The sequence below is a fragment of the Phoca vitulina genome, unplaced genomic scaffold (assembly GCF_004348235.1).
Source record: "Phoca vitulina isolate PV1807 unplaced genomic scaffold, GSC_HSeal_1.0 scaffold1, whole genome shotgun sequence".
NCBI classification, from domain to species: domain Eukaryota; kingdom Metazoa; phylum Chordata; class Mammalia; order Carnivora; family Phocidae; genus Phoca; species Phoca vitulina.
Window position 1 is genome coordinate 57,600,964 of NW_022589704.1, and position 26,872 is coordinate 57,627,835.

Sequence of the window (26,872 nt, forward strand, 5' to 3'; positions counted from 1 at the left end):
GTGCCGAGAGGCCGCTGGACTCCCCACCCACAAAGTGTAACGGGAAGGGGTCCGGGTTAGCCCGCAGCACGGGTGCCCGCCCCCCGCCGCACGCCTGTGGCCCTGACCCGCCCAGGAGGAATTCCCGGGCCACTCCGCCAGGCTGCGGGCCAAGGGGGCTGCGCCCTGGGGGCCGGCCGCCGGGGCCGCCGCGCGCCCTCGCCCGCCAGCCCCCGCCTAACCTCGCCCGGCCTTCGGCGCGGTTCTCCTGCGAAGGTCGGAGGGTGGACTCGCCTTCGGTGGTTAGGAAAGCGAGCGAAATTTCTCTCGTTGCTCGGCTCCACAGGTGAAGAGGGCGCTTTAGGACGCTGATGCTAATCTCTCGCTCTTGGGGCAAAATGGAAATGTCAACTCCAGCCTGCAGTCTGCCAGCAGAAAACGGACTGGGGGAGACAACCTATCACTTTGCTTTTCTTTTATATATGAACCACCCAGAAACGGTTAGGTGTTCGCAAAACAATGCAAAATCCCTGATAAGAATTTCCAAAGGAAGAGAGTGCAGGGATCTTAGAAAAATCTAAAAACTTAGGTGTTTTTCTTTCCCGGGTCTCAGAGAACAGGCCCTGGAGGATTGTGTCCCCACGGACATTCTGAAACCTTCCCCTTAACTGGAGTTGCAAACACACTGTATATATTTATATCAATAACATATAGGGTAGGCATGTCTGTATGTATTTACCTCATACATATTTCTATAAACTCCAGCGTCTAGAAAGGGTGGGGGGTAAATAACACGGAACGGTTAAAATTATGGAGAAGGGATAATAACTGATTACTAATTTGAAAGTAAATAAACAGGTGACTTTTTCAGATCAAATTCCTCCTTGGATCGTTACAATAAATATCTCTGAAGGAAGCTCTCTATTTATGTTGTCATTGATTAATTCTTCACTACCTCATTTGATTTCGATTTAGAACGATTTGATTCTAATTTAATTAGCATGTAATTTGGATGTACATAATTACTGTAATTATGACATTCAGGTAAGGCAGCTTTAGGCTGAAAGGCAATTTCAAATTTTCTAGCAACCTACTTTGTACTGGGAAATGGACAAGGACTTTGCGCCCTGCTATCCAAGTAGTAATTAGCACATCTTTGAAATAGGCAGTGCGGCGGGGTTTGTATTAAAACAGCAAATACAAACCCAGCCGAGCTACTCGCTGCAAAGGTGGATGCGAGTTCCCGGAAACGCACCGCTTCTCCCCGGCTGGAGATCGGGGAGCCCGGCGCCCTAGCGTCTCGGCCGACTCTCGCTGTTGCGGGCGACCGCGCTTTTGCCGCCCTGGGCGCGGGATTTGGAGGTGTAGCTTTTAAGATCAAAATACAATAAAGGCGCGCGGGGGGGGGGCAAGAAAGGAGGGGAAGAAGGCACCGCACGAAGTCTGAAGATGAGGGGTGGGGTAGTGGACTGGGAAGAGGAGGGAAAGGGGCGGCGCGGGGAGGGCGATGCACAGCCTGGAGAGAAAATTGGTCAACGCCTCCAACTGTTACCCGATTTTAGATTTGGGTCTCAAAGGGGGAAAGGTGGGGACACAAGGGGTCAGTTTCCGCCGGCAGGGAGTGCGGACTCTTCAGGAGGGGCTGGGGCGAGGGGTTCCGGGGCTTCTGGGCGCCTTCGGGAGCCCTGCGCGCTCCTCCAGGTTCCGGCCTGCTCAGCAGCCCCCAGCACCACCCGACTCGGGCGGGACGGCTGCCTGGAGGGCGGCGGCAAGGCAAAAGGATACTTCGGCCCTCCCCGGTCTGGCTGCGGGCTCCCTCGCTAACCTCCCCTTCAAAGGGGAGTCTGGGGACGTGGGACGGACTGGTGGCCTGGTTTAATCAGCTTGGTTCCGGTCGGTCCCGGATAGTCCACGCGGGCGGGCCTCGCCGATCGGGAGCCCTCGGATCCCGAGTCCTTGGGCCAAGAGCGCGGGGGACTGTGCCCACGGCCGCGTCCCCGTCCCGGGGTCCACGTCGCCGCCGACAGCGCCCAGCGTGCTCAACTCCAAGTTGGAAGACCCTGAAGTTACCTTGAAAGGCATGTTAAATGAGACAATTCTAAGAGTTGGGCCAAGCGGGGCGTTATTTTGTTTTGTTTGGATTTTCAGTTGGCACGCTCCAAAAACGACCTCCTTCCTGGAACCAGTAATACCGGCCATTGCTAAGTAGTGCCCCTCAATGGCGGGGCTCGTCCCCCTCCCCTGGTACACAAAAACTCGCTTTTCTTTGCTCGCTTCGCTGGGTTGCGGCTTCTCGCGGCAAACGCCGGTCTCCCGGCGCTAATAGCGACAAGCCAGGCGGACAGCGCGGCCTTCCCGGCCCGGAGCTCTAGATGGCGCCCGCGAGCCGCACTCGCCAAGCTCCTCTTAAGGGAATCAAGAGCGACTGTCAAACATAAAAGCAAATCAGAGTTTTCAGTTTTTTTAATGTGTTAAGAATGTTATTCCTTAAGAAAATTTGTAGCTAAATTATTCTCACTTAAAATAAACACTTAGTATACCAATTACACAAATGGGCGGGATTTATGTGAGATTTACTTCATCTGCATTTTTGTAGTGGGAGAGAGCCTTGGTGAATACAGATAATAGATGCAAATAAGATTAGAGTTAAAATAAATAAAGTTTCCATCTGAATAACAAGAAATTCAATTTTACACGACTTATAACTATTTGACGGAATGTCCAGACACGCCGTTCAGGTGCACAATCTAATCTCGTCAAAATAATGTTGCTGTCTCTCCTTGAGGAAAGAAAATCTTTCTCTTTTTTCCTCTTTCTCTTTTTCCTCATCAGGTAGGCTCCAGTTCACTCCTCGTGGGGGAAAGAGACCCAGAAAAGGTTACCGCGGGGTGGGGGGTGGGGGGGAAGAGGGTGTGTTTGGGGGCTGGGTGGGCGCGGGGCTGAGGAAAACTTGCTCTTCGTTCCTTTACTGCGCAGGAAGCTTTGGGAGAAAGGAACAGGAAACGCTGGGAGAAACCGGCTGAAACGAAATCGCACTTCCCCTCAGGCGGGCCGCGCGGAACTCAGAGACCGGGTCCGCGCCCCCAACAGCCGGGCCGCGGTCCCCGCGCCACGCCGGCCTGCAGGCCGCTGCCGAGGTCTGCGCCCGGACCCCTCCCTCGGCCACCCGCTCCTCCCGGGCCCCCGAGCCGGAGCATCCCCGGCGGCCGGAGCCCCGAGGTGGCCCTGGCGAGACGCGGCCCCACCTCAGGTGGAGACCGAGCTGGTCTCCCCGCTCGAGGGCCTGCCCTCCCACGCACGCTGTCTCCAGTTTGCTCGGCCTCAGCAGGTCGCCACCCGCGCAGGCCAAGGCTTCCCCGCGCCCCCAGGAGCCCCTGGGGCTGAGGGTGGGAAGGAGAGGGGGACTGGGATCTGTTTTCGCCTGACGGGTTGGGCCAGGGGGCAGGGGCCCCGCTTCCTTCGGGTGCAGACTCCGCGAGCTCTGGTCTCCCGGCTGGACGCTCGGGCCGGGCCGCCGCCCGCAGTTCCCGGGAGCCGCGGTGATGGACGTCCGCTGACCCGCGGGGCAGAGGCAGCGCGCAGAGGCCTTGATCACTGGGCTGCGGCCGGAGCCGCGCGGCGAGCGGGACCTGCACGGCCAGGCCCTTTGATCTGCCTTTATTATCCACGAGAAACAAAGCCGCCTGGGACAGACGCCCGGGCGCCCTCATCCCTCAGGAAACCCCACCACACTCTCACCTCGGTGCCGCCGGCCCGCAGCCCCCAAACGCGCCGGGCACCCTCTCGGCCTCCAGCGCCACGGCCCAAAGCCCCCGGAGCGAACGCACCCCGGCCGGCTTCTCCGGAAGCCCGGGCCCGACCCAGGAGGCGCGCGGGCGGCTGGGGAGGGAGGTCCTGGTTACGAACTGTTGGAGCGGGGAGAGAAAATGGTCAAAGAGAAGAAAAACTCGAGGAAGAAGAGCGGGGGTAACCGAGGCTGTGGGGACCGCAAGAACGAGGAGAGGGAAGAAGACACCGAACCTCACGCTGCAAATGTCCCTCTGGGGACCTTAGCTCCATGTTTTATCGCTACTTTGCTACTTGGCTTTTCAGAGCAGAGTGTGCGAGAAAACATTTTGTTGGTTGTTAGTAACAATAATTTATTTTTTCATCCCTAAAAATCAAACCTGCATTCAAGTTCCCAAGATGGACAGTAAAAAAAAAATAAATTCCACTGGGGCTGAGTTTGCTTGTGTTTCCTATTGTGTGGGGAGCCTCTCAGAAATATTTTTATTCTGTAAATATGTACTTTATTTTCTAAATTAACATTTTCGAATTGCGAAATTATCTCATTTACCAATTTTCTTTTTCATCTCTCCCTCTCTTCTCCCTCTCTTTTAAACTGGGGCTGTTAAGTTGGTGGTCAGAAGACAAAGAGAGTGAAAATAATTTTCATTTCAATAATTGCCTTCTGGTCAATTTAACTGTGCCTTATTTTGAAAGAGACTGTCTAAATGAGATTCCTGTCCCAAATGTGTTCCCAGGCCTGATCCCAGCCTTTAATTATTCCTGAGTTTTTTTTCTTCAGAATAAGACGCCGCACTGAGTAATCACAAAGAAGTCAGAGAGCATCCTTGAACCTTTTCAGAAGCAGCGCCACTGATATTCAAATAACCTGCGAGGGCCATTTGACGGCGCGGGGACCTAGGCATTTCCAATTCACTATTTGCATAGATCAGCCGTCTTTGAAAAGGAAAGGAGCAGTTGTCTTCCATAACATTAAAAAGCCTAGTTATCAAATCAAGTGCTTAGTTTGGGGGCTTTTAAAACGTTTACATTTTATCTCAGGTTGCCCTTTACCGTTTGACATGCAAATTTGGTGCAGTTAATTTAGACAATTAAAAAGATCTTCAAGGGAGCTTTGTCACGGAGAATATTTGGAGTTTTCCCCGTGGACCAGCTGAGATAAAGTTGGCCAGAACAAATGATGTCTAGGAGATTAATTAGATATTTGATAAGACATGAATCCCTAATAAGGGAATACAAGGCACAGGGGGCTGCTGTGTGCTCTAAGTCAAAATTAATAACATTTAACAAGATTTTCATTTAGGCATGAAATGTCTTTTCCGGGGTATTGACTCTAGCGATTTATTCCCCTGAGTCGCTTCCCAACGTAGAGGGCTTGGGAGCTAAAAGACTTCTTTTAAAAAGCTTTTTCCTTTCACAGATTGTTTTTAAATCGCTTTTTAAAAACAAACAAACCCACTGGAGTTTTGTCCGACCCCTCCGGGAGGTGTAGGCACCTCCCCAGTTAAAGCTGCCAAGGATCTTTGCTTTATTTGAGGGGCTCCAGAGTTTTAGAATGTCACCTTCTGAGAGCTCTCTCATTAAGTAATACAACTACACGTTCTTATAACCCAATTTAATTTACGCTATTGATATACAAATAAATAATTTTGACTTCTCAAAAACGTATATGTATTATGGCTTTTATAACTCACATAAACCTTACATTACCTAAAACTAACATTAAAGGAATTTTTTTCCCAACCAAAAAAAAAGCCGACCCACGTAAAGGTTATTGACAGGGGAACAGGATTTAAAAAAAGGAAGTGTATTGTTCAGAGTCCTTTAATAATACCAAAATGAAAATATGATGTCAAGATTTTCTTCATACAGATAAACGCATTTAATTTCTTTAGATGACCTTAACTTACGTGTTTGTGAGTGAAATGATAACTCAACATTTTAAATATCTTTTACATATATACTGACTTTCACAAAGTGCATCAGAAAATTAAAAAAAAAAAACTCCCTGAATTTCAGGAATTCACCAAAAAAAAAAAAAAAACCCTCTATTCCAATGAACATTTACAAGAAAATAAAAAAGAACACAATCTTTTGAACCCTATTTATACAGATGTTATGAAATACAGAGAAACTGTCACTAGACTTCCAGTTTAATTTCTCACCTTAAGCCTTTTTTGATGCTTCCTTTTTAGGAAAAAAAAAGTCTCATTGTAAGTAGATATCAAGCAGGACTTGGAGCATTTTATATATAATATAATCCACACAAAGGGTCTGTTTTTATAGGTCCCGTTTGTTTTCAAATGTTCTGACAGTCCTTTGCAGAGTGGTGGCTTGTTTTTTGAGAAAAGGAAAGAGAAGGGTAGTGGGGGTGGGCGGTGGGGGAGGAGGGAGCGTTTCTGTGTATTGCTCTTCGCTCGAGAAGTTTGTGCGAGTGTTGTGTGTGTGCGTGTGTGTGTGTGTGTGTACGCGCGCACGCGCGCGCTAATGTGCGTGCTTGTGGTTGTAGGTGTCCGGTGTGTGTGTGTGTGTGTGTGTGTCTGTGTGCAGTTTTTTGAAGTGTTGTTTGCGTCGGAGGATGGTTTGCTTTTGTTCCCGGACCACGCGTTCGATTCTCGTCTGGGCTGGGACAGCAGAGGGGAGCTCCTGGCGTGGCCGGCGAGCAGCGGCCGAGGAGCCGGGCGCTGCTACACTTGGCGCTGGCCCGGGGGCGTCACTGGAGCCCCCGCCCGTCCGTGCCCCGCTCGCTGGCCCTCCGAACCTCTCGCTCGCTCTCGGTGTCTCTACTCGCTCGCTCGCACTTCTCGCCCGGCCTCTAAGAGTCGTTGGGGCCGGACGCGGCCTCCTTGCCTCCCGCCGAGGCCGCCGCGGCCGCCGCGGCCGCCGCCGCCGCCGCCGCCGCCCGGGCGGCACTGACGCTGGAGTCGTGCAGGATGAGGTCGGGGGACTCGGAGCGGGGCGTCTCCAGGTTGCTGGCGTCCGTGTCACTGTCGCTGCCCTTTTTGCCCCCGCCGCCCCCGTTGTGCGTCTTAATGTGTTTGCTCAGGTGGTCGCTGCGCATGAAGCGCTTGTTGCACACCGGACAGGCGAAGCGCTTCTCGCCCGTGTGAGTCCGCAGGTGCCGCTGCAGCTCGTCCGAGCGCGTGAAGCGCTTGCCGCAGAAGAGCCAGTTGCACACGAAGGGCCGCTCGCCCGTGTGCCAGCGCAGGTGTGCCTTCAGGTGCGACGTCTTGCCGTACACCTTGCCGCAGCCCGGGATGTGGCAGCTGTGCAGGCCCTTGCGCCGCAGGCTCGCTCCGGCCGGGCCCAGCCGCTCCGCCTCCTGGCAGTTGGGGCAGTCGCAGGTGGCGCGGCCGGAATAGCGGCGGGCGGAGCGCGCCGAGCTCCCCCCGGCGGCGGCGGCCGCGGCGCCCGAGATCATGGCGCTGGCAGCGGCGGCCGCCACGGCGGCGCTGGAGTCCGAGTAGGAGGGCAGCACCGGCTTGAAGCCGTCCTGAGCCAGCAGGTGCTGGCTGGTCGAGAGCAAGTGCGAGGCGGCGGCGGCCGAGGAGCCGAGGCCCGTGGAGCTGAAGGCCGAGTGCGTGAGCGAGCTGAAGTCGGGGTTGTAGGTGCCGAGCTGCGAGTGCAGCGAGGCCTGGGGGGCGCCCGAGTGCAGCGAGCTCTGGAGCCCCCCAGCGGGGTTCTGCACCTCCAGCCACGAGCCCGGGCTGCTGTGCACGTCCCACCACGACGACGCCGCGCCGTTGGTCACCTCGCCCGCCGCCAGCGTCGAGTGGAAGCCCGACTTGTACCACGACTCGTACGGGTGCGCCATGCCCACGCGCGGGTACAGGCCGTCGGCCGCCGTCGTGTGCACCTTGGAGATGAAGGCCGACTGGCCGCCCGCCTCCTGCGGGGACACTCCGGCCGCCGCCGCCGCGGCCGCCGCCGAGTTGGAGAAGAGGCCGCCGTAGTCGCTGCTGAAAGCGGACGACGTGGGGGACGTGGAGGCCAGGCAGAAGGCGCTGTTGGCTGCGCCCGAGCCCCCCGCCAGGCCGCCCGAGCCGCGGCCACCGGTGGCCACGGCGAAGCCCGAGAGGCTGGAGCCGAGGTTGCAGCTGGACGAGGAGCGCTTCCAGGGGTGGAAGCCGCCCTTGGCGAAGGCGCTCGACTCCGGCAGCGTCGTCAGCGGGCTCGTGTTGCCGATCTTGTTGCAGGTCGCCGCCAGCATGGCCAACGGGGTCGTTCCGAAGCGCGGCTCTTCCTAGAGTGGGTGGGGTGAGGGAGGGAGCAAGGAGAAGGAGGGCAGGAAGAAGTGGGAGGAAGACACAAAGTGCACCCGTGAGCAGCCTCGTTTCCCCGCGGCTGGTCCCGGGGGGTCGTGGCTCCCGGGCTCGCGCCTCCTCCCCGCGCGCTCGCCAAGGATGCGCCGCTCCCAAGGGCGAGGGGCCCGGCGCTGGAAAGTTGCTCTTCGCTGGGGCTACAAATCAAAGATGTCTCAGTTCTCCCCGTCTCAGCCGCTGCAACCCCTACCCAGGGCCGGACTCGGGTTGCTTGCCTCCCGCTCGCCGTAAGCCCGCTCCTCTCACTGAGGCCCCCAAATAGCCCTTCGGAGTAAAGCACGGAAGTAAACACAACGACAACAAACACCGGGTGAGGGCGGAGGCGGCCGAAACAGCAGCTCGGGGGCGGGGGAAACTTGGGACACTGCTTCCAAGGGTGGCTACGACTTGACTCTTTATTTTTTTTAAATAGAAAAAGGTTGTTGTTAATGTTTACACTCCCCCCCCCCAAAAAAACCCCTCGATTATGAAAACGAGAATCCGAGGAGAAGGGACCCAGCAATGGATTTCAAAGTCACAAGCGAACTGGGGAGCCACAGAAGTGTAAATGTTTGTTAACGTGACTACACGGACTGCAAAACGATTAAGGCTGTTTTCTGGAAACACCACTGTCGCGTAATTGCAACAATCCCCGGAGCAAGGGGGGATGGGGTATAAACCACCAGGGGAAGAAAAGAAACCTCTAGGTTTTCTTTAAAGCCACATTAAAAAGGACTTGCTTAACAAATCTTTTTCTTACAAAGGCATCTCCTAGGTTTCAATAACTTGGAAAGAATCAGTCCCAGAAATGTGAAAAGTGCTAAAAGGAGCTGAAGCTGCAGTCCGGCAGCAACAGTTTCTCCGGAGCCGCGGACGCAGAGAAGCCATAACGAAAATTTACTGCAGTTAAAACAAGCAAATGCCTTGCCGCACTTCCGACTTACCCCGAGTATAGACGTGGCCATAGCAGGTCCCTGGGCTGCGCGGCGGGGCCGGGAGCGGGGCTGAGCCTGACGGCTGCTCCGGAAAGCTGCTCGGATCCCGCGCAGCTCCCGCGTCCCCGCGCTCGCGCCGAGCGGACTCCGGGCTCCCGCCGGCTAAACTCAGCCTAAGTGCGAGGAGCACCCGCTTTGAAGTGCCGCTGGCTGCGCCTCTCGCCCAATGAGGGCGCAGGCGGAGCAGACGGGAGCTGCCCCGCAGCCAATCAGACGCGCCGAGGGGCCCAAGCCAGGGCTCCCGGCGCGTGCCAGTCAAGGCGGCTAGCGAGGTGTTGGGGGGAGGGGGCGCGGGCTAGAGACTGAAGAAATTACAGTGCAATTAAAAATTTACACACACGCACCAAGCCAGGTTTAAGTAGCGCTGAGACCAAGCCACAAGGCCCCCGAACCACCCCGAGATGATGCAAGTTAGAACTGACAGTCCTACTCCACTCCCCACTTGTGGGAAAGAAGGCAAGAGGGGAGGGGGCGCCGAGGCGGAGGCCGCACCAGCAAGGCCTAAGTAAAGACGGAAATGTCAACGCTCACTTTGTGTATCTAGGCTCTCGCCTGCGGAGCACAACTTCAGCTGGGATCCATCATTCTCGCTCGCAATTTTATCATTGTCGTTTGTCTTCTACTCAGTTCCTTTTCCCCACTGGATTCGGTTTTACCCGCTCCAGAGTCACATTGAGGAGAGGGCGCGAAAGGACAGCTCCTCTGAGAGGAGAGAAATAGGCCTCTCCGTCCAGGTCTACACCCACAGACTTGTTGGGAGGGCCTGGAGCCGGCGCATCCCGCTATTTCCCCCAGAGGTCTAAGTGACTTCCTAATTGTCGCTCTGGCCTCTGACCCGGGGGGCAATACAAGTGCCACTCACACCAGAAGCTTCTAGTGGTAATTGAGGGCACCCTTTGTACCGTTTCGCCAGCGCCTAGATACCAGGTTAACCCAGTTGTCAAATACGACTAAACAGTGGGAAGCGCTGATTATCTGCCGGGTTTCGCAGGGGGCTGGCGTGGGGGTGGGAGGCATCAACCCATACAACACGCTGCACGAAGCCGCTTATTTTCACATTGTAACAACTTTGGAAACATAGACCGGCGCGAGCTGCGTCCGCCCCCACCGCCACCCCCGCCGAAGCTGCAGCTTGCTCGGCTGTTTGTTTAACCCGGTGAAGATTTGCACGTCACGTTTCAGCCTGGAGTCGAGTTTTCTTGCCCCAGCTTCAACCCACTCCCACTCCAGACCTCCTGGGCCTAGAGGCTCTTGTGCTCAGCAAAGGCACCGTGCTGAGAGGTGGGCTCTCCCCACGCAGCGCCCTGCTTTCGTGGACGTGCTCCAGGAGCCTCTCTTGGGGACCTCCATCCGCGAGTGAGGGGGACAAGGCCACACGTGGGCGCCTCAACATTTTGTAGGCTGAAAGCATCCTGAAGTCCTTTCCGGATCTTGTCGGTGTGAAAAGAGGTGTCCTCAGACAGACAACTGCGCGTGCTGGAGTCCCTCAGCAATCGCTAAGCAGTTCGCTTTTCTTTCTGGGTCTCGCTTTCTCTTTCTTCAGGGCAGTTGGAGCTGCTTTTGAACCAGAAATACCAGCGTCCTCGGACAGACCTGGATACTGGTTTTAATGTACCACATTCCCTTCCAAACCCACATCCTGCTTTTTAAAAGACATTGTAACCACGAACCCCAAGTGCTTGGGTGCAAAAGAGGAGTTGTTGCCGAAGGGAGCAAGTAAGGAGGAGTGGAACTGTGTCCCCAGTGTTTTCTCTCCTCTTTGCAATATCTCTTGGCCCAAAAGTGCGACCACTGTGGCTCTTCTCTCGGCCCTAAGATGGAGCCTACTTGCATCCTGGTGCACTCGGTGGGTGGAAGGGCTGTGTGGGTTGCTTTCTTTGCTTTTCGTTATAATACCTTCGCTCAGAATTCCCCACAAACACACACACACTTTATTTTAAGGTGGGGAAAGCACCGAGGAAATTGTGACAGAGAAAGAAGGAGGGGAGAAGAGAGAGTGAGAAGACCCGTTGCTATCCTGAAGCTCTGTGCCCTGGGGGATTGTGGTGGAAATCGGGGGGGGGGGGGGGGGGGGGAGGGGGTCAAAAGGCGGGGGGGGGGGGGACTCAGGGTGGAAGGTTAAGGGGAAATCCAGGCAGCCTGGAAGAGCCAGAAAGCCCGGCAGGGGGACCCAGGAGCTGTTCCCAACAGGTGACTTCTGCCCTGGAAGGGGAGACTAGTGCTCGGCTTCCCGTAGAGTCTCCGCGTCGATTTACTAATAGAGGGATTGTTAAGTGGCAGCGAGGCGTTTCCGACTCACCCACTGCAGCCCGGGTAGGAGAGGCGCGGAGGTTTCCCCTTACCACCTCCTCCCCCACCTCCAACCCACCCCCTCCTTAAGGAAACCTGACAACGTAATAAATAAAGACAATCCGGAAAGCCACTTAGCACTAGTGACATTTTCAAGTCAACCATTTAAAACAGCTCATGCTGGCACCTCGGGCTCCGGGAGCCCTGGTTACCTTCCTCTTCTCCTTCTCCTCGTCTGCTCCCCTCCCCCTCCTGCCATTTTCAATGTGGTTCCAGCTGTCAGACTCTCTACGTGGGCACTCGGATATTCCTTTAGATACACGCGTCCGGATCACAATAAAAGTTAGGGAAATCTTCCAAACGAACGCAGGCCGACACCCAGGCCACTTCAACTCTAAGGTGGGGCCCCAAGGAAATCTTCCCAAAGAAGTCCAGTTTTTTTTTTCGTGTGACAGATTTTTTTCATCCTCGAAAAAATCTAGTTTTTAAACAAAGATCAATGTGTTATGCTAAAGTGTTGAGCTGACTGTTAAAACATTTGGGGAAATAATGACAATGTAACAAAGGCCTGGTTTGGAGTGAATCATCACCCTTTTAAAAGTTAAAGCAATTTTCGGGAGAATAGCTTTCAGCAAACGCTTTACATTATTCAAAACGGCCAAATAATGCTCTATTATAGCGCCTGAATGCTGCCAGTCAGCCCCTAAGTGCAATTTGTGCAAAGGCCCCGGTGCCTTATCTCCACTTCTTTATAAAGAGGTGAATATAAAACAATTTCTTCCAAACCCAGACAGAGAGCACGAAAATTGCTTCCCTTTCTGCAATCAGGGCAATTTAACTGGAGTGCAATTAGCACTATTAAATGTCGATTCTGCATAAACAAATCTGACTGAGCAGCGAAAGTGGGGTGAGAACCTCATATACACTGAAACTGATTTTTTAAAATTATGTATCCGGGTCCTTTACAATTGATCCGTGACGTTTTCATCTTGGAATATATTTACATCGCAAATACACTATGGTTAAATCAACATAATTTTTTTTTGCAAAAAAAAAATTCAGTAGGAATCCTAATAAAGAAGAATAGGGTAATTAAAGGGAAGAGTTCACTTCCTTTGAACAAATATTGTTTCTCCCATCTTGCCTCTCCCGAGAGCTTTGATCTGAGCAACTGCTCAAGTTGCGGCGTTTAGAAGGCAAAGCCGGGGAACAATTCCGTCATTAGCGCTGATCCGAAGGATTGGAGCTCCTACACCACAGGAAAAAAAATGCTTCTCCCCGATGCACAGGAAGCAGGGTGGGGACGGGGAGGACCATCTATCTTCTGAATAATTCGAAATATTAGGTGGCTGCCCAGTCTCCCCGGGGCTTCGGCCACTCCCAGAGTTAGCAGCGGATATACAGCTCCAGGGTGGGGTGAGGTAGACTTGGGGAGACTTGAGGATGTGGGCGGGAGGGGAGGCGTTGGGGGGAGGAGGAACCGAAGGTTCTCGCTTGGGCCCTGCTGGTTGCTGTCACAGCCTCGACCACCAGGACCGGGAAGCCCGGGGGCGGGCACAGGGGAGAGGGAAGCGAGAGGAGCCCGTAAAAAGCATTTATCTGACCTGTCCTCCTCCCACCTGCCTTTATTTACTTATTTGGTAAGCCACAGCGCTCCCTTTTTGAATCATTTGCTCAGTTAATTATGCTTTTCATTTGCATGATCTACACTAGAGCAGTGATTATCAGGTCAGCACGGTGTGGGGATTGGGGAGATACATTAATAACTTGGGTTAAAAAAAAAAAAAGCTGCCCCTGTGTACCATAGTCGCCTGCCACGAACAAGGGCGAAGGAAGCAGGGACAGACGGAAGCGCCTGTTGAGTGCAGTAAATCCTTTCCACAGTTGGAGCTTGCCAGTTGTGGGTGCAAATGAAATGCAGCTTTTGATTAGAAGGGAATCTTTTATAGTTAACACATATTTATATTTTAAAAAGCACCAGCCTTGAGATCAGATGAATGGAGAAAATTAATTGAAAATTGAGGAACTCTCCCGCAATTTCTGCTAAGCTTTCATTTAATACTTGTTCTATAACGCCCTAATTCCAACCCAACCCTTGGATATATAAAAGAGCCTGGAAGGATCTTTTCTCTACCTCAGATGTGATACTGTTATTTAGAGGTGGCAGGAGATGCAAATCCTTCTTGCCTGTAAGGGTCTACTGGAGAAAGTGAAAACCCCTGGTCATTAAGTACACTCCAAACATTTTCTCCACAACTAATTTTCTGCTGCTAGATGTATCTGGGCCTTATATTTTAAGCCTGCCTTGATCTGTTTATCTGAGCCAAAAATGCATTAACAATTAAAGGAAAGACTGGTGTGTCAAAGGAAGGAAGGGAACTGTAGACTGTGTGATGATTTTAATGACTGCAATTATTGGAAGATTATTCAACAAGCATCATAGATTTGTTTACTGCATTACTCGGAAACTATGGGGGGCCTATTGGGCTTGGAGTTTCACCTTCCTCCCTCCATTACCAACTACCACAGAGGGGTCTTAGACCTAAGCAAATGTGTCATTCAGTGTTGGCTTTCTTCTTTTTTTAGAGTGTTTCTACCAAAGAAAGGCACAATTTGTTGTCTCAACCAACCTAAGTGGAACCACCTCTGGAACATTAAAGTAATCTTTTGAGTTAACATCAAAAAAAAAAAAAAAAAAAGCCAAAGGCCAGAGGATTCTGGTCATCATTCGGCTCCTCCCAGCCAGGGTCCCAGTTTCCTCAGTTTTACTCTTTCGTAGGCAGCTTTTGAGGATACTTCCAACTCAGCCTCCTCCATCCAGAGCTTGGAGGAGACACTACCACCACAGGATGTTAAGCAGGCGTTTAGGCATATCTCCAGGACTCCATATTGGAGAAAGTTTGGCTTCTTCTTCCTTCCTTTTAGCATGCCCCTCCCCCCATATTATTTGCTATCACGACTCCTGGTGTTACCATATTAGAAATAAGTAAATCAAAAGAAAAGGGATGACTAAGAGAATACCCATTTGCTGCTAAGGAAGTTTTTACTGTACATACAGACATAAAGAATGCAAATAAGGAAGGTTTCTTGTCTGATATTAACAATAAACAATACATCCTTGCCTGGGCTTTGCTCATTAGAGAATTAGTAATTTGTTAAAGAAAAAAGACAGAGAGAGAGAATTACTAATTTAAAAGTGGGCTTTGAAAAGAGAAGAAGAAAAAAAAAGAATAGTAAATATCTCCAGTAAGCCCCCACTCCTCCCTCCCCTGAAGCACTGAGACTCCAGCGGCCAGGCCACTGTGGTGCTCCTCCTGGGTCTGTAATCATCCAGTCTCAAGATGAAGGTGGACTTTGGCTGGAATCGAAACCTTCCCTGTTCAAACAGGAACCTACAGAACTCTGCAAGTGGCAATTAGGAGCCTATTACAAGCCATTAGATTGATCAATGTACCTTAAACAATGCGAATGATTTATATGGCTGATTTACAGGGGGGAAGAAAAGGGAAAGGCTGGGACTGCAGCTTCTTTACATCTGTTGCACTGTTCTGGAAAAGACCCGGGTTCAGCCTCTGTTCATCACTGCTTGGAACCACCAGAGCGATTTATTTAGAAAACTTTTCAAGCACAGACACAGGCTCGCCTGGCTTGTCCGGTGGGTGGCGAGATGCACATTCTTTGCCCCTTTCTCTACTTTCTAAGGAAGAGCTTAGAAAGACCAAGGCCAGGAGGAGCAGCCGGGGGTCACAGAGAAGCCACTCCCCTAACGGAGGACACCGCCTGGAGCGGTCCCAGCTGCCTTCCTTCCCCGGGTCTGTCCCCGGAGAGGGGGAGGATGACTTACATACTTGTTTAACGCAGTGTTGGAGAGCTGTGTGGCCTCCTAATTACGGCAGGAACACAGAACCATTAGCCCTTGAAGTTTCAGGCGCGACTCGGGGAGGAGCGGCGACCCAGCTCCCCGCGTGCACATGACTGGGGGTGGAGGGGTGGGGTGGGAGGGGACTCCGCGGAACTGAACTCCTAGCTAGGGCTGACTATTTTGGCTAATGTGGAGAAGACAAAATTACAACAGAGTTGAAGCGATCAAAGCTGGCCCCCGCCACCCCTCCTCCCGCCCTCCTTCCCGTCCCAAAGTCTGTTTGTAGTTGTCTGCTGCAGACGCTCGTCGGTCTTCTCACGACAAGGAAATTCCTGCCAGTTTTTCCAGAGCCTGCAAGGAGAGGACAGATGCACTTGACACTTCCCGGAGAATTCCCTTTGTCTTAGCGCCCCCTCCCCCGGGCTGCTTCGGCTCTGCGGTGAGGAAGACAGCGCTCGGAAAGACCCTGAGCCCCGGGTGGGGGCGGGGGGGGGCGTTTGTAACCGAACCCCACGCCCAACTCTGCCCCTGCTGCTCCCTCCTCTTCCTCCTTCCTCTTTTTTCTCTTTCCCAACCTTCTCTCTTCCTTTCCCCTCCCTCCTTCCAATCCTCTAGATCCTCTTACCACTCAAGTCTTCTCCCAGGTTCCCGCTCCCAGAGTTTGGGCAGGCACTGTTTATTTCCCAGCCTTAGCGGTTTGGCGGGAAAGGGCTTCGTCCTGGCTTGTTTGTGGATGTCTGGAACAAATCCTTGTGTGTGTACCTAAATGTGGAATGGGAAGCATAATGGGTTGATAATGGGGCACAGAGGGAAGAGGGGGGAAAAAGAGAGCGAAACCACTTGCTTTGGGAGAGTCTTTTGCAGCCGGTATGGGATGGGAACCCAGGACTGGGAAACTCTTCTAGGTGGATCACGATTTCACACACCCACACACACCACTACCAACTGCTCTCATCTGCCCTTTTTGACCCCATATCTTGCTCTCCTGAGTTCTGCTCTGAGTTAGTTCTTTTCAATCCTCCGCTTCCTAGGATTTCTCAGGGCCCCCCAACGCCGTGAGTGGCTGAGGAAGAAGGTTGGTTATAAGATTCCCACCAAGGACCCCGGTACCCCTGTACTGTGATATGCCCGGGAACAGGCCTATCCTGGGTCCACACGTCCATGCTTTCTGGAGTCCTGCCGCTCTCCGGTCCAACCCTGAGCGGCTAGCCTCTCCTGTCACACGCACGGATGGATGTCACACCCACCCCCATGGCGAGAGCAGACTGACACCTCCAGCCTGACTCGCTTCTTGGAGGACACAGAGGGGAAGAGGGAGGCTCCGCACACATTAGGCACGTGCGCCTCCCCCCTGCCCTTCCTCCCGCTGCCGCATGCAGAATGCACATTGATGACACAGACACACTTACTCGGGCACGCGCCCGCGGCGTCCATCGTCCTTCCCAGCCAGGCAGCTGCAGGCGAGACGGCCTTGAGGCAGGTGACACAGCCGCGGGGAGGCGGGCTTGGCGCTCCAGATGCCTACCTGGGCGCGGGGACATTCAGGTCCCCCAAAGCCCGCTGCGGGCCTCCGGGGCCTGGTGGCCGGCGGCCTTGCAGCGGCTGGGCCTCCCCTCAGCCTCCTGCCGAGCTCCGCGTGCCGACTGCCGCTCTGCGCGGGGCTCCGCACCTCCGCCTCCGTAGGCCCCCGAGCGCCCCTCTTCCAGAAGCCTGCCGCCCTCCGCCTCCCATAGGCTCGGCTACATCTGGGATGCATTGCCCCCTAACTGTCAACCCCATTATTGTGATCAAGTGAACGTCGCTAATCTCTACATTTATTGTTTAGGTAAATAGAGGCTGCGTTTAATCAATACGCAGGGCCCCAGCCCTCGCTGCGCCAAGTAACTTAAGTCAACGGTGACAGATTTCAGTGTGTGCGTAATTATAGAGCACGCGGAATATTCACTCCAGCCTAATCCCACAGCTCCCCTCCAGCCCGGGGGAGCGGGGGGAGGGAACGTGAGGAATCTCCACCCTCCAAGGGATCGAGGGTCGGCTCCGTCCGGGGAAGAAAAGGATTTTGTGGCAGTGACGCCGCGCGCCCGGCGCAGGGGGCCTGCGGCTGGACTGGGGACCGTTCTCCCTCCCGAGCGGCCAACTCCCGCGCTCCGCGCCTCTCCCTGCGGGCTTTTGGATCCCTCCACTCGAAATCTGCCGCAGTGAAGGGGTTGGTTCCCCACCCGTCAGGTCCCCGCCGGGCGGGAAGGCTGAGGGCGGGGCCCGGGAGGCGGGTCGCCGGGTGCTCCGGTCGCCCTGGCCTCCAAGAGCAGTCTCGCTTTCCCCCAGCTGCTCCCTTCCCCGCCGGGACTCCAATGCCAAGCCTGGGCGCGCAGAGAGCGGGTTATTTGCGCTTCTTCTTAAATAGCTATTGTTTCTTAATTAAGAGGACTTTAGCCCAACCCAATCGAGAGGATCTGGGATTCGCAGCAGGGGATGGCCAGGCCTGGGGAGGTTGGCTCTGGAGAGGGGTGGTGTCGGCTCCTTACAGCAGCTTGGCTGCCGGACTGGCCTTACAGTGAGGGCCTCAGGGCCACCGCAGGGAGAGGGTTAGTTGGAAACCTTCCCGGCGGCTGCTGAAAGAACCGAGCTCTCCCGACGCTCTGGAGTGGGACCCAGGAGGTTAACCCTGCAGTCTGAGGCTCTAACACTTTCTCCTTGGGCATTTTGTCGCTGGCCTTTTCTGTTTCTCCTGGTGCCTCTTTCTGCCTCTCCATTACCCGAGAATGTTGGATATAAACAACCAATAACTCCGGTTGTAATCAGATACCCGCCTTTCGTGGAGTGGTCCCGTTTTATTTAAATAAGCTGGATTCTAACGTCAACTCATCATTTGCAAGTTTAGGGTGTTGGCGCAACCACCGAACTAAATTACAGCTGGAGCTTGAGTGAAGGCCGACAGTACTGGATGGCAGATGGCTGTTTTTAATTTTTGGAATTGAACAGTTCTCTTATAAGGTATCACTCTGCTTTCTCTTTCCCTTAAAAGTTAAAGAGCATTTAGAACAAGAGGAAAATTAAACACAAATGTCAGTGCAATCCTGAAATCCTTTTTCTTCCTCTTACTTCTTCCTGAGCCTCCCCTCTGCGGGCCCCAAGCCTCCACCCAAGCCTGTGAGTCTCCTCATCAGCTATTCAGATCTTTCACCACCCTGCTGCAAATCAGCGTTGCCAGTTACTCCAGAGGACAGATAACTATGACTTCAGACTCTTGATTGGGAATATCAACTTAACTTTTTCTGGGCTGTGGTTGTTTTTAAGCTAGAACGAGGAAAAGAGAGGCAAGGGGGCTGATGGTCAGGACTGCAGGGCCCTTTGGGACTTTGAGGAGCTCGGTGTGAGTAAAGGTCCACCACATGATGCTGTGTTCTTGGGCAGACCAGGAAGCTTCTCAGTTTCCTCTTCTGTAAACTGAAACTAATAATTTAGACTTGGAACGATTGTTATAAAAGTTACATAAAACTATATAGGATGATCCTGGCAATATGCTCAAAACTTAATAGTCAAGCTTAAAAAAGGTTCTTGCCTCCAGTTTTCCACTGAAATAGCATTCCCACCTAAAACTTACTTTGGAACTAAAGTCAAAACCAATAGCTACTGTAAGACAGAATTTTCGTTTGTGTGTGGAAAGCATAGGGCCTCGTACAGAATCAGGTTGGGTAAAGATGAATGGAATAACAGCTAACAGTTGCCTGTTTGGGAAGGAGTTAGGTTAGCTGTTCCCATCCGCAGCACATTTCTTGGGCCCAGCTTTCACAGGTCTGCACATGGGAAAGCGGAGGCCTTGTCTCTACGAGAGATGGCTACATTTATGGAGCACTTATATGCCAGGCACTCTGCCAAGTGCTTTACACACAGCATTTCATTTAATCCACGTGATAAATCTTATCAGGTGAGTATTATTGCTATCTCTCTTTTTAAACGTTTATTATGGGAAATCTCAAATATTTATTTAAAAGTAGAGGGAATATGATAATGAGCCCCTCTATGTTCATCAGGCGGCATCAACAATTGGCAGCTCCTAGCCAAGCTTGTTTACTCTCTACCCCATCCATTTCCTCCTCCCTTATTTTAATGCAAATCTCAGACATCATATCATTTATTTGTAAATATCCCAGTATGTCTTAGAATATCAAAAGACTCTTAAAAAGAAACCAAAACCATAATACCATGTTATATTCGTACCTAAACACATTTGAAATAATTCCTTAATATTATCAAACATCTAATCAGTGTTCAAAGTCTCCCCGGTTGTCTCATAAATGAGTTTTTACAATTGCTCTTTTTCCTTTCAAATCAGATCTAAGCAATAACCACACATTTAGTCTCTCAAGTCTCTTCTAATCTATAGATCCTTCTCCCTCTATTTCTTTCCTTGCAATTTATTTATTGAAGTAACCATGATGTTTGTCCTGATATCCTTTTTTATAAATGAAGAAACAGGATCAGAGAGGTTAAAGGAATTTAGTAAAAGGTAAAAAGGAATTCAGTCCTAGCTGTGTCTGACTCCAGAGTCCAAGCCCTTAATGGCTTTATTATATTCCCTTTAAATCAAGTGATGAAAAGAAAGACACAGGAAAACACAATCACCCGTAAAAGATTTCAGAACATGCATGACTCTCCTAAGTAACTAGTTCCTTTACCAAGTGCCCACAGAAAACCATTCACTTAAAACCCAGGCAGGGTTTGAAATGTGGGAAAAGAAATTGAAAACAGGATAACTCAGTATCCTCCTTATGTTTTGAATCTAACTGAATAATTCTTGTATGCAAATATATCTGTAACAGGGTGAAAGGATTTTATTTCCAACAAATATTTAGCAAAGCAAAAACATTCCTTGAATCTACCAGTTTCCTTTTCCTCTCTTCTCCTCCTTTAGTTTCCTCCTATTTCCCCCTTTTTTTCTGCCCTCGATACCTAGATAAGGAGAAAATACCTCTTTTAAGTAGTTATTTTAAAATACCAGTCAAATTAACAATTTGGTAGTTTGATATGTGATATCTGGCTTTTGTTACAGTAGTTTTGAAACCACAGTTACCCTAGCAACTGAATACATTTTTTTCTTTTAAAAAATTTTAGCTGTCGAGGAGAAAAAAAAAAAGAAGAAAAAGAAAACTTCTTGCCAGAATTTTCCCATAATAGCTTCCATTAACTGCAGTGACTTCTATTGGAGAGGCCAGCACTGCTGTCTCCTGCTGTCACCACTCATTCACTGATCTAGCAGATGTTTTGTTTGATAAGGCCAATTTGAGCTTTATAAAACATTTATTTTTTTTCACCTCCAAGGAGCAAATACCAGTAAGGATGGGATTCAGTGTCTATCACTGGATACCATACAAGGGCCTCCACCTGCCAGTGGAGTTTCTAGGTAAGAAGAAATACTAAAACAAACCTAAAGACTTCATTTATTTTTTTAAAAGAGCGGGGATGGTTAAACGCATTTGATCAGTCCCTAGAGACTTAGCAAGAGGAAAAGAGAAAAGAGTGAGGAGAAGAGCCAATAGCCAATGCAATCTTTCTGGAAAACACCTGGTGGATGTGTGCCCAAAGAGGGCAATGATGCTAAATAGTAAGATGAGGGAATAATAGAGGGAGTGATGCACATTGCATTGAGTTTTATAGATTTGACAAGCTGTGTGTTAGCATTTCAAGGAGGTGAAGTAGAGAAGAATCAGCAAGGGAAAAATGTGTCTATTAGGGCTTTTGGAGCAAGTAGACTTTGAGCATTTGTGAGAATCTTCACTTGCTTCTGAATAAAATTCCTCTCACAATAATGCTCCTGACACACATAGTCTTACTCTTTATTTACAACAAAACAAAACAAAAAAACCAACAACTGATTTTATAGAATTACAAATATTCAAAATCCTTTCTCTTGAGTAGCAGGAAGTTTGGTTTCAAGACCTGGGGCTATGGTATGAGTAAACTGGGTAGTTCTGTTCTTGTTGGTAAGATGCCTCCTTTTATGAATCTCCTGTGGGATTGTTTATTTTGTCATTCTGCAGAAGACCAAAAAAAAAAAAAAAAAAGAATTCAGGTTCAGGAAGTCCCCCTCTGCAATATAATGGCTCAAGAAAATGAAGGTTCCAGTCCTTCAATTTTACTTTAGATTGCCCTACCGAGGTAAAATATTTTGACTTGAGAAGTTACATTTTTAGCTAGGATGAAAACTAAAAAGAGAGAGGAAGAGAATGTCAATTCCATTTGCAGAAAATGTAATTTCTCTACAGTGAACTCATCCTGAGCAACAACAACAACAACATTTTTGCAAATATATGCACATTCCTCTCTAAGTCAAAATTGAAGGGGAAAAAAAAAAAGAGCAGAACCAGCAATGTCCCAGTTAGGGTTTTTTCTCAACTACTTGAACAATTAAAGAAATGTACTGCTCCTCTTTTTCCCAGCTTTTTTTTTTTTTTTTAGATATAATTGACATATAACATTGTGTAAGTGGAAGGTGTACAACATGTTGATTTGATGCACATATATATTGTGGAATGATCACCACAATAAGGTTAGTTCACACATCCATCACCTCACGTAATTACCATTTTTGTTGTGGCAGTGGTGAGAACATTTAAGATCTACTCTTTTAGCGACTTCCAACTTCCAAATATACAATACAGTATTGTTCACTATCGTCACCATGCTATACATCCTTAGATCTCCAGAACTTACTCATCTCATGGTGGTTCCACCAACATCTCCTCATTTCTCCCCCAGCCAGCCAGTCAGGAATTCAGATAGAGTACAGTGGGGATGGATGACTTGTCTCTGCTTCACCACATTTGAAGCCTCAGCTGAGAAGACTCAAGACTGAACTGGGGGGGCGCCTGGGTGGCTCAGTCGTTAAGCGTCTGCCTTCGGCTAGGGGGCGCCTGGGTGGCTCAGCTGGTTAAGCGACTGCCTTCGGCTCAGGTCATGATCCTGGAGTCCCGGGATCGAGTCCCGCATCGGGCTCCCTGCTCAGCAGGGAGTCTGCTTCTCCCTCTGACCCTCCTCCCTCTCATGCTCTCTGTCTCTCATTCTCTCTCTTGCAAATAAATAAAATTTAAAAAAAAAAAAAAAAAAAAAGCGTCTGCCTTCGGCTCAGGTCATGATCCCAGGGTCCTGGGATTGAGCCCCGCATCGGGCTCCCTGCTCTGCGGGAAGCCTGCTTCTCCCTCTCCCACTCCCCCTGCTTGTGTTCTCTCTCGCGCTGTGTCTCTCTCTGTCAAATAAATAAATAAAATCTTAAAAACAAAAAGACTGAACTGGGGTCCTGGCTGAGTCTTCATTCACACGTCTGGCAGTTGATTCTGGCCCTCAGCCAGGATACCCATATGTGGTCTCTCCTGGTGGTTTCTCGGATGGGCTAGTTTGGACTTCCTAGCATGTGAATTCCAGGAGTGAGTGTCCCAGGAGAGCAAGATGAAACGCGTGGCATTTTTGCAATCATTCTGCAGTGCTCTGTGGCTTGGGGCAGTCACAAATGTTGCCCAGTTTTGAGGGGAAAGGACATCAACTCTACCTCTCCAAGGGAGAAGTGTTTAGATCACATTGTAGAAAGAGCCCTTAAGATCCGAGATACTGTTTCAGCCCCTTTTGGAAAATACTTTCTGCAACAATATATGTGTATCCATAAGGGAGATTCCGAACAGAGTGCAGGGAGGTTAACATTTGAAAGCTACTTTTTACTGCCGGTAGCAGTTGAAAATTAAAGTTTTTCCTCAAAGACTGAGATGTAAAGCAGGATTTTACATACTCCCTATGCTTTCTTTATTAGGAATTATTTTCCACTAGTTTCTTGGAAGTGTAAAATTTGCAATGTGTTAACATTTTGCTCTCACATACACAATTAGTAAGTACATTACAATTCTTTAAACTTCTCATCAGCAGATAAACATCAGGCCCAGAAATTTCTGTACCTATGGGAGTTTCTGTTTTAGCTAAAAACACTACAATGAGGATATTGATCTAATAACTCCATTACTCACATCCTTTAAAATAAAATTTGAGGGGCACCTGGGTAGCTCAGCCATTAAGCGTCTGCCTTTGGCTCAGGTCGTGATCCCAGGGTCCTGGGATCGAGCCCCGCATCGGGCTCCCTGCTCTGTGGGAAGCCTGCTTCTCCCTCTCCCACTCCCCCTGCTTGTGTTCTTGCTCTCGCTATCTCTCTCTCTGTCAAATAAATAAATAAAATCTTAAAAAAAAATAAAATTTGACGACTGCTTTAATAAAGGACTATTGATAATAGAAAAAATAATGCTCAATCTCTTGGTTGTGCATTCTTTTTTATTAGCTTCTATTTGATTATGCAATGCAAAGGTTTGGACTGTTAGAAATCAGCCTATATTTTTAGAAAAAATTTTTAAATATTTTATTTATTTATTTATTTGACAGAGAGAGAGACAGCGAGAGAGGGAACGCAAGCAGGGGGAGTGGGAGAGGGAGAAGCAGGCTTCCCGCTGAGCAGGGAGCCCTATGTGGGCTCGATCCCAGGACACTGGGATCATGACCCGAACAGAAGGCAGATGCTTAACGACTGAGCCACCCAGATGCCCAAAAATCAGCCTACATTTTTGAAAGAAACTTTAAAACTTTTGTTACTGCAGATCTTTTTTTTTTTTTTTTTAATATGAAAAGAGACTGAGGAGATGTCCTAATGTTTGGTTAACAAATTAAAAACCTATGTTTAAATGCTTTAATATCCTGGTCCTATTTCACTGTGTCATCAGGGGTTGATTTACCAGCTGTAAAATTACATAAGAAATCTTTTAAATGTAGAACTGTTGACAATATTTGAACTTCTGTACGTATACTGTCATCTTCTGATAATGATTACATCAATTGTGACAGCTCACCCAGACCAGTTCTGAAAGCAGGGATGCATTTACAGAGATCTGAGATGGGTTATGAGGCTGGGTTTGATTTCAGTATCCAATGCTTGTTATAAATTCAACAGTTTAGGCCTTTTCCATCCTTCTCCAAGTCCTTCCTGCAAACTTTATGAACAAAACTTCTCTTTTAAGAACCAAACCATTGGTATATTTGGATAGCCTATCAATTAAGAAAGCAAGAAAGATGTTGATTATATAGCAAGGACAGACCCAAGAGAACGGAATTCTGGAAGCTGACAATCTGTCATTTTAAAACATTAGGTTGAATGTAACACACCTCATTTAATAGTTACATTAGATGAGGAGGCATCAGCTCAGAGCTAACCCATTTTTCTAGGCGCCTAACTCCACCATAACGGAGAAATAGAGAAAGAAGTACACAGAAATATGAATAAGTTAGGATTCATTTGGATACATGTGTCAAAACAATGAGAAGCCAAGATAAATGTGTTGGCTTGAAGTTGAGAAAATAGAAGTTTACTTCTAAATTGATATGGTGACTCCATGATCATCAAGGATCTGACTCCTCTCTTGATGTCTCACCTACTTGACTTAATACACAGCCTTAATGATCAAGATGCTTAAGTTCCAGCTACTGATTCTACATTCTAGTCAGCAAAAAGGAGGAAGGGTAAAGAAAACATATTCCCTCCCTTTAAGAACACTTCCTGGGAGCTAAACTCAACACTTCAGTTAACATCTCCTATAGTAGAATTTACTCACATAGCCGCATCCATGTGCAAGGAAGGCTGAGAAATCGTTTTTATTCCTCAAGGCCATGTTCCTAGCTAAAAAATCTATAACTGAGGGAAAGGGGTGAGACACAGGAGGGCAAATAGTAGCCCCTACCACAAAATTAGTGCTTTGAGAGAGGAGCGATGATCTAGAAACCAAGAATCTGCTGTGCTAAGACAAGTTTATACACATTTGTAAACTTCATTCTATCCAAGTGAACATCAAGAATTATTATCTAAATGAGACAAAGTTTTATCGATGTTGCTAAATGTGAAAATGCCATTGTGGTTATGTTAAAATAATGCTCTTTTTAAAGATTTATATTGAGTATGAAGAGATTAAATAGCATGATCTCTGGGATTTGCTTAACTTTTTAAAAAATTTATTGTTTTAGTAATCTCTACACCCAACGTGGGACTCGAACTCACAACCCCAAGATCAAGAGTCCTCTGTTCCTCTGAGCCAGCCAGGTGCCCCTCTCTGAGATTTCCTTAAAACAGTTCTGCAAAGGAAAAAATTGGGGATGGGGTGGGGGAAGATGAAGGAAATATGGTCAAAATATTGGTAAGTTTAAATTTGGGGTTATAGGTATTTGGGATTTATCATCCTACTATTTTTTGGTATGTTTGAAACATTTCACAGTAGAAATTTTTTTTGTAAATAATCAGGATCAAAATTTCTAAATCCTAAATGATAACATGAGTTCCTTATAGCCTTGGCCAAACTGCTAAATGTTTCTGAGTCTCGGCTTCTTCATATGTAAAATGCAGATGATAATACTTGTCCTAACCAGTTAACAGCGCTGCACTGAAGGTCAAATGTAAAAATGCCTGTGAAAGTGTTTCAGAACCTATAATGTAGTATGGTATCAGTTATTGTTAATGATATGCTTGCTGTCATTTTTGTTATCATTATTAATGTGAGGCCAGAGGCCATGTCTCATTATTCACTGCTGTATCTCCAGTGACTAGTAAAATGCCTAACACATAATAGATAGGAAATAAATGTTGGATGAGTAAGAACAAAAATTGTTAAGAAAAAAAAATACGTATCTGAAATTGACAGGGATAGAAGAGACCTGAGAAATAATCCAATAACCTCATATGACAGATAAGGAAACTGAGGCCCAGAGCAATGAAATGACTGGCTTAAAGTGACCCAGGGTGGCAGTTTCTGTACAGTGGAAGACGCAAAGGCATAGGCAGCCTTAGAATCACAAGGGAAGTCCCACAGACCCAGAGAGAATTGTATTCCCTTTGGCTACCTTGGGAAAATGCACCATAATATCATCATGTTATTTCTTGTTATAGTCCCAAGGAACAGCGTGTTCTCTAGCAGTACTCAGATTTTGTTCTATTAACTACCATTTCCAAACAGGAGGCTAACCAGTGGGAACTCAAAAATCCTTTTGTCATGAAAATATATTGGTTCTAATAATGGCCCTATCATAAGAATTGGTCTTGTAGATGGAACTATTTACAATCTTTTCTTTAAAAATTCTCATAGTACTGTTACATAATCTTTGTGGTCAAGGGCTGTGAATTCAGTCCAAATCTTTCATAGGAAATTCTCCACTTGAGTATGTATCTGAATTGATCATTTCATCAATGTCCTGACACAACAGGACTGAGTTAGGACCACATTTTCAGATGAACACTCTATTTTAATGTGTTGTATGTGGATGCTCAACACTCTCCAAGAGAATAACAGCAGATAGCAATCATCAAGTAGCCAAGATTCCAATAATAGAAATTATCAGACATTTATTTATTTTGGCATATAATAAATATGTATTTTTGCACATGAGTCTATGGCTTGGTTAGGTAGTTCTGCTGATCTGAGCTGGGCTTTGTTGATCTCGTCTGGGTTCACTTGAATCTGTGGTCAGCTGGCAGATCAGCCAGGAGCTAATTAGACTAGGATGGCCATGGATAAGACTCCTGCACTCTTGTCCTCTAGCAGGCTAACCCAGGCTTGCTATCACGTGGAGGCAGGGTTTCAAAAGAGCAT

General features: G+C 48.9%; 1 protein-coding gene across 1 annotated transcript; it reads right to left on the reverse strand.

The window, feature by feature from the left end:
* Positions 1-5,779: 5,779 nt before the first annotated feature.
* On the reverse strand, positions 5,780-9,151 carry SP9 (Sp9 transcription factor). Its single transcript, XM_032421067.1, has 2 exons — positions 9,011-9,151; positions 5,780-8,008 (listed from the first exon to the last, which is right to left on the reverse strand). Exons 1-2 carry the CDS (start codon positions 9,029-9,031, stop codon positions 6,581-6,583), a joined length of 1,449 nt encoding a protein of 482 aa, XP_032276958.1. The 5' UTR covers positions 9,032-9,151; the 3' UTR covers positions 5,780-6,580.
* Positions 9,152-26,872: the final 17,721 nt, after the last annotated feature.